The 7,762-nt window shown below is 52.8% G+C and overlaps 1 protein-coding gene across 5 annotated transcripts in view; it reads left to right on the top strand.

The window, feature by feature from the left end:
- Positions 1-7,064, top strand: part of GPR68 (G protein-coupled receptor 68) — a 32,036-nt gene extending 24,972 nt beyond the window's left edge. For 4 of the 5 annotated variants that reach the window (XM_010356389.2, XM_010356387.2, XM_030931168.1 and 1 more), the window contains exon 2: positions 4,427-7,064. In XM_010356389.2, the coding sequence (XP_010354691.1) occupies positions 4,526-5,653 (1,128 nt within the window). In that variant the 5' untranslated portion in view covers positions 4,427-4,525 and the 3' untranslated portion in view covers positions 5,654-7,064. Of the gene's footprint in view, positions 1-1,693; positions 1,757-4,426 lie in introns of all 5 variants that reach the window. The other variant, XM_030931170.1, reaches the window with a different exon arrangement.
- The last annotated feature ends 698 nt before the right edge of the window (positions 7,065-7,762 follow it).

Raw genomic sequence — 7,762 nt, 5'->3', positions numbered from 1 at the left:
CCACTGGATCACATTCCCCTGCCAGCTTCCTCTGTTTCCCTGCCTTGGGAGCTCTTGTAGGGCATGCACTCAAGAGCTGAACCCTGGACCTTCCAGACTGTCCTAGCACCTTGCTACTCAAAATGTGGTCCATGGGTCGGCAGCATCCACGTCACCTGGCAGCTTGTTTGAAATGTAAAATTCCTGAGCCCCAGCCCAGACTCACTGAGGTGAGGCTTAGCGACCTGGCATAACAAATTCCCCAGGGGATTCTGATGCACCCAAGTTCAAGCACTGCAGCGTTAGAATACCAAACCCTCTTTTCTCTCCAAAACAAACGTAGGAGGTGCTTTCATCTACACGCAGTCCATGTTTCTTCTTTGTTCTGTAGGCTTGAATGTTTCTGACTTTGGTTGCCAGAATTAGCTTATTGTTGGCCTAGGGAAGAGGAAGCACCACCCTACACGTATAGACACCCCCGCTCGTAAACCGTAGCCTGATGACGCTCAGTCAGTTTCCAAGATGACTGGTTGTGCTTTCGTGGGGGCTTCATTTGCCGTTTGGGGGGAGCCTGGGGGCCTGTGCTTTTATGAATGGATTTTATCTTCCTGTGGGTGGATTTTGTGTGGACTGTGGTGAACCTGAAGTAAATTCAGAAAGAGGAACGGCCTTGGATAGGTGCCTTGGGGACCATTCGGGGCCATGAGCTTCTGTGGATTTCCTCATATGTAAGCCTGGCAAAGCACTTGGCCCCACAGGTGTGAGCTTGCAATTCAGGGACAGGCGGACTGACAAGAGAAGGTGACTAGGGCCGAATTCTGATTCACTGGGCTGCGGGCAGAGTTTTGGGATCATGGACTTCAGCTGTTCCTTCCCCCCTTTTTCTCACCACCAAAACATACAAATGAAAACAAACAAACAAACAAACCCAAAACCCACAGTTGTGCATGGCCGGTGGAAATGTAAGATGGTGCAGCCACTATGGAAAACGGTAGGGCAGTTCCTCAAAAAATTAAAAATAGAACTAACATATGATCCAGCAGTACCAATTCTGATTATGTACCCAAAAGAACTGAAAGTGGGAACTTGAACAGATCTTGGTACACTCGTGTTCATAGCAGCTTTATTCACAATAGCCAAAAGGTGAAAACAATCCCAATGTCCATCGATGCATGGATAAACCAAACGTGGGCTGTGCATACCGTGGACTATTATTCAACCTTAAAAAGGCAGGAAATTCTGACATGTGCTACAACATGGATGAATCTTGAAGACATTATACTACATCAAATAAGCCAGACACAAAAGGACAAATGCTGTCTGATTCCATTTATATGAGGTACCTAGAATAGTCAAGTTCATAGAGACAGAAATGGTGGTTGCTAGGGGCTGGGGAGTTATTATTTAATGGATACAGATCACCTGAGATGGGGAGTTCGAGACCAGCCTGACCAACATGGTGAAACCCCGTCTCTACTAAAAATACAAAATTAGCCAGGCATGTTGGCGCATGCCTGTAATCCCAGCTACTCGGGAGGCTAAGGCAGGAGAATCGCTTGAATCTGGGAGGCGGAGGTTGCTGTGAGCAAGATTATGCCATTGCACTCTAGCCTGGATAACAAGAGTGAAACACCGTCTCAAAAAAAAAGAAAAAAAAAAAGTGGCTAAAATGGTAAATGTTATTTTACATGTATTTTACCACAACGAAAACAAGGAGCAACTCCCTCCACCGCCATCACTGGAATTCTAAGCCAGTGCCCTGAAGAGGACGGAAGAGGTGAGTCAGAGACTGGGAGTCCCTGTATTCTGGGAACTGAGAGGCTGGGAGCTGAGTCTCAGGCGGAGACTGTACATGGCAGGCAGGTGGGATGTGAAGCAAGGAGACCTGGATTCTAGCAGCAACGCGTCCTTCCTCAGGCTGGCTTCAGGCAAGTCACTTGCCCTTTAGAACCGGAGTTTCCTCACCTGGAAGGTGGGAAGTGTCGTTCACCTATTCATCCAAGAAGTTTTTTTTTTTTTTTTTTTTTTGAGACAGAGTCTTGCTCTGTTACCCAGGCTGGGGTGCAGTGGCATGATCTCAGCTCACTGCAACCTCTGCCTCCCGGGTTCAAGTGATTCTCATGCTTCAGCCTCCTGAGTAGCTGGGACTACAGGTGCCCGCCACAACACCTGGCTAATATTTGAATTTTTAATAGAGACGGGGTTTCACCATGTTGGCCGGGCTGGCCTCGAACTCCTGACCTCAGGTGATCCACCTGCCTCTTCCTCCCAAAGTGCTGGGATTACAAGTGTGAGCCACTGCGCCCCACCAAAACATTGTATTCTTTTTTTTTTCTCTCTCTCTTTTTTGAGACGGAGTCTGGCTCTGTCGCCCAGGCTGGAGTGCAGTGGCCAGATCTCGGCTCATTGTAAGCTCCGCCTCCTGGGTTTACGTGATTCTCCTGCCTCAGCCTCCCGAGTATCTGGGACTACAGGCGCCCGCCACCTCACCTGGCTAGTTTTTTGTATTTTTTTTTTAGTAGAGACAGGGTTTCACCGTGTTAGCCAGGATGGTCTCGATCTCCTGACCTCGTGATCCACCCGTCTCGGGCTCCCAAAGTGCTGGGATTACGGGCTTGAGCCACCGTGCCCGGCCCAAAACATTGTATTCTATCTTGCTCAAACATATTCAAATATCTGGAATTGTCTTTGTTAAATTCTCAATAATAAGAACTTCTTTTTTCTGAGATGGAGTCTCACTCTGTTGCCCAGGCTGGAGCGCAGTGGTGCGATCTCAACTCACTGCGTGCTCTGCCTCCCAGGTTCAAGCGATTCTCGTGCCTTAGCCTCCTGAGTAGCTGGGATTACAGGAGCCTGCCAGCATGCCTGGCTAATTTTCAGTAGAGACAGAGTTTTGCCATGTTGGCCAGGCTGGTCTCAAACTCCTGACCTTAAGTGATCTGCCCACCTCAGCCTCCCAAAATGCTGGGATTACGGGTGTGAGCCCACTGCATCTGGCCAATAAATAGGAACTTTTCACTGATTCCAATAAGATTATAATCTCTTACTCCTCCTCTTTGCTTCTGGAAAAACAATGCCCTGTTTGCATACCCATTATTTGATGTGGCCCTGATACTAACCCCCAAGGGCAGGTGTTTTTATCTCCATTTGGCAGGTGAGGAAACCTAGGCTGAGACAAGGTAAGTGACTTGCACAGTCTGTACCTGGCTGGCCTGGCACTCACGTCCTGGGGCCTTGGCCCGGAGCTTTCCCGGAGCTCCATGGAGGAGAGGAGAGGTAGCTCTTGCTGGGTGAGCACCCAGGAGTGCAGGCTGTGCTCGTGGGAAACTGTGCTTTTGTTTCTTGCCAAGACGCAGTAAAATGTGGACAAGGTTGGGCCTCTTCTGGAGAGGCCCCCATGAGGGGCGGTGCCCTCTGTAAATGGACCTAAGTAGTACATTCCTGTGAGCAAATAGGACAAATGTGAATGCCGCCTATTGCTGTGGGTGAGGAGGGTGGCCGGTGCTGTTGCGTGTGGGTTAGAATTGATCTTTGCCCCACGTCTCCCTGGGAGAGCAGGCTCAAGGTGGGCACATGCTCATAAGAACCTCCAGCCTTCACTGCACTCCAGCCTGGGCGACAGACTTAGACTCCGTCTCAAAAAAAAAAAAAAAAAAAAAAAAAAAAAAAAAAAAAAGAACCTCCAGCCTTACTTGCTACAGCAAGGGAGCAGGAAAATATATAAAGGATGGGGAATAAATAGGCAAAGCCAGGGAATGGGGAGGGGAGATGTAAACTACCCTATAGTGTCTTGGTATGTGACCCATTTGGATATATTCTTTTTTTTTGTTTTTGTTTTTGTTTTTGTTTTTAATTGAGACAGTCTCCCCCTGTCACCCAGGCTGGAGTATAGTGGCACGATCTTGGCTCACTGCAACCTCCGCCTCCCAGGTTCAAGTGAATCCCCTGCCTCAGCCTCCTGAGTAGTTGGGATTACAGGTGTCCGCCACCATGCCCAGCTAATGTTTGTATTTTTACTAGAGACAGGGTTTTGCTATGTTGGCCAGGCTGGTCTCGAACTCCTGACCTCAAGTGATCCGCCCACCTTGGCTTCCCAAAGTGTTGGGATTACAGGTGTGAGCCACCGCGCCTGGGGCTCCCATTCAGATCTATTCTTCTTGTTATTTATTTATTTATTTATAGAGACAAGGGTTTGCCATGTTGCCCAGTCTGGTCTTGAACTCTTGAGCTGTTGAGCTCCAGCGATCCTTCCACCTCCCAAAGTGCTGGGCTTACAGGTGTGAGCCATCATGTCCGACCATTCAGATACTCTAGTTGAATTGGAGTTGGTGGGCTAGTACACCTTCTAAATTAAATGAGCAAAGAATTTAGAACGGTGCCTGACACACAGTAGGTGCTACATACATGTTAGCTACTATTATAAGCCTTTCCTGCCTCTGACTTTCAGGGTCTTGCCCACCACCAGCGATGCCCAGCCCTTGGTAGAACTTGAACCACCTTCTATAAACAGGATGGCGGTGGAGAGACAGGCCCAGTCCCTGAGCCCATGAGGAGTGTGGCCCCTTCAGGCCCAAAGATGGGGAACATCACTGCAGACAACTCCTCCATGAGCTGTACCATCGACCACACCATCCACCAGACGCTGGCCCCGGTGGTCTATGTTACGGTGCTGGTGGTAGGCTTCCCGGCCAACTGCCTGTCCCTCTACTTCGGCTACCTGCAGATCAAGGCCCGGAACGAGCTGGGCGTGTACCTGTGCAACCTGACGGTGGCCGACCTCTTCTACATCTGCTCGCTGCCCTTCTGGCTGCAGTACGTGCTGCAGCACGACAACTGGTCTCACGGCGACCTGTCCTGTCAGGTGTGCGGCATCCTCCTCTACGAGAACATCTACATCAGCGTGGGCTTCCTCTGCTGCATCTCCGTGGACCGCTACCTGGCTGTGGCCCATCCCTTCCGCTTCCACCAGTTCCGGACCCTGAAGGCGGCCGTCGGCGTCAGCGTGGTCATCTGGGCCAAGGAGCTGCTGACCAGTATCTACTTCCTGATGCACGAGGAGGTCATCGAGGACGAGGACCAGCACCGTGTGTGCTTTGAGCACTACCCCATCCAGGCATGGCAGCGCGCCATCAACTACTACCGCTTCCTGGTGGGCTTCCTCTTCCCCATCTGCCTGCTGCTGGCGTCCTACCAGGGCATCCTGCGCGCCGTGCGCCGGAGCCACGGCACCCAGAAGAGCCGCAAGGACCAGATCCAGCGGCTGGTGCTCAGCACCGTGGTCATCTTCCTGGCCTGCTTCCTGCCCTACCACGTGCTGCTGCTGGTGCGCAGCGTCTGGGAGGCCAGCTGCGACTTCGCCAAGGGCGTCTTCAACGCCTACCACTTCTCCCTCCTGCTCACCAGCTTCAACTGCGTCGCCGACCCGGTGCTCTACTGCTTCGTCAGCGAGACCACCCACCGGGACCTGGCCCGCCTCCGCGGGGCCTGCCTGGCCTTCCTCACCTGCTCTAGGACCGGCCGGGCCCGGGAGGCCTATCCGCTGGGTGCCCCCGAGGCCTCCGGGAAAAGCGGGGCCCAGGGCGAGGAGCCCGAGCTGTTGACCAAGCTCCACCCGGCCTTCCAGACCCCTAACTCGCCAGGGGTGGTAGGGTCTGCCACGGGTGGGTTGGCCTAGCCTGGGTCCCCCGCGGGTGGGGCCACGTGAGGCCTGAGCCTTCAGCCCACGGGCCTCAGGGCTGGCCGCCTCCCGCTTCCCCCAGCACCAGTGCCGCTTTCTGCAGAGGCAGCGAGGCCCCTGTGACTCCAGAAGTCTGCTCTTCCTTGCTGAGCCCGCTGGGACCGCCGAGGGTGAGAATAAGCCCCCGTTGGCTCATGGTGTCCTCTGCTGCGGCTGCGATGTGGCCAGGCTGGGGCTGCCGGTGGGGGGAAGACAGTGAGCTGCGCTCCCTGGCCTGCTTCCCGCAGTTTGTGCATGGGGAGTGTGAGGACTTGGGGGGTGGGAGGCTGGGCGTTCACCTGCCAGGGCCTTCCAATGCCACCGTTGTCACAGACAATGCCTGTCCAGGTGTCCCGGTGGGATCAGCGCTGGAGCCCCGCCCACAACAGGGTGGGAAGGGAAAACTGGAGGGGGAAGGAAGGCAGGAGGGGGAAGGAAGGGAGGAGGGGGAAGGAAAGGAGGAGGGGGAGAAGGAAGGGAGGAGGGGAGAAGGAAGGGAGGGGGTGTTGGGTTGGGGGAGTGGGGGTAGTTATAGGCAGAGAAGGACCCTGGCTTCAGCCACAGGAACTGGGAGAGCCACCTGCTGCTCCAGAAGACTTGCCCACCTCCACAGAAATGCTAGCCCTTCAGACCTTCTGGTCAGTGGGCTGGGACTGCTCTGACTGGGGATGTCCTCCAAGGCCTGGGACTCCAGTTCCTCAGAACCAAGAGGCTACCTGGGCTTCCTCCAAGAAGGGACCAGTGGCTAGGAGCAGAAGTTGGCATCAGTAAACATTTCTGGAATCTACCAAAGGGAGGCCCAGGTAGAACCCCTTCCTCAGTCTCCCTTCCCCTCTTCCCCCTAACTTTTAAGAGGTTGATCCTTTCTGCTGTGTCTCTTAGCCCTTTTATTGGGGATGTCCAGAGGCAGACAGCCCAGGTTGGAGGTGCCCCACGGAAGGGTGCTCACAGTGGTCCCAGGGATATACTTGGCTTCGACTGCACAGCCCCTGATCAGATCCTTGTGGAGGGTGTCCGATGACTTGGGGAGGTTCTCTTCCCCTTCCTAGAGAAGGAAGTGACCAAGTTTGAAGGCAGCAGCAATGACCACACAGCCAAGAAGGCCCATGCAACTCAGCCCAGGATCTTACTGGGTCAATGACATTGGTGGAAGCCTCCATGCCTCCTCATTCCACAGCACCTCCTCCTATGTTGACCTTAAACACCGGCTCCCCACTGATACACACTGGGATGAGCTGAGGGCACTCTCATTTACTATCAAGAGTTGTATTTTTGTATTGTCCTCTCTTTTTGCCAAGTCTACATGTGTTGACTGTGCAATGGATTTATGTAGCCAACTTCAGTCTGCAAATAAAGCAAAGTAACTGGACACCTTGGGAGTATGCTGCAGTCCTTATGGGGTAGGGGGTCTTCAACACCAGGGGTCTAGAGGGTCCTTGAAGAACCAAAGGAGTCAGGAAGGGGCAGAGGTTGAACTTCTCAGGGCAAACTCAAGCAGAGCAATTAGGGATTTGCACTTGATTACCCAGAAAATGTTCAAGAAGGACACAGCCCTCGAGTGAAGTAGAGCCTTCTCTCCCTCCACTTGAGATTCATAAAGTGCCACCCAGCTCTACAGTGTGGTGTTGCAAATTTGCTCTGTGGTTTAACTTGGTCAACTCCCTTTTGAGGATAGAGCCCAGTCATGTGGTTTGGAGAATATCACCCACTCTGTCCTTGGCCACATGACCCCTTGTATCTGCTAGGTAGCTGCTCCCCACAGTGAGGGAGGGCTCCATCAGACCACCCCCTCCTCACTAGAGAAGATTCCCAAAGCAGAAGGGCCTGTTGCATTCATCTCTGTGGGGCTGTCCTCGGTGACGGGGCTTTGTTTAGAGAAACCCACATTTGCTGACCTGACTCTTTAGGCTGGAGCGTCTTCTCAACAGTGGCATATGCCATGTTTATCACTGAGGATTAACTGCATCATATTAAAACGTAAATTTGATCTTGGTCATTTAATCCCTCTCTGGGTCAGGCTCCTAGAGTCCTGGAGTGTTCCAGAAGAGTAGATCCTTCTCCTAAACA

This window comes from Rhinopithecus roxellana, chromosome 5 (assembly GCF_007565055.1).
Source record: "Rhinopithecus roxellana isolate Shanxi Qingling chromosome 5, ASM756505v1, whole genome shotgun sequence".
Taxonomy (NCBI): Eukaryota; Metazoa; Chordata; class Mammalia; order Primates; family Cercopithecidae; genus Rhinopithecus; species Rhinopithecus roxellana.
Note: the sequence above shows the minus strand (reverse complement) of the source record. Positions and strands in the feature narration are given on the sequence as shown.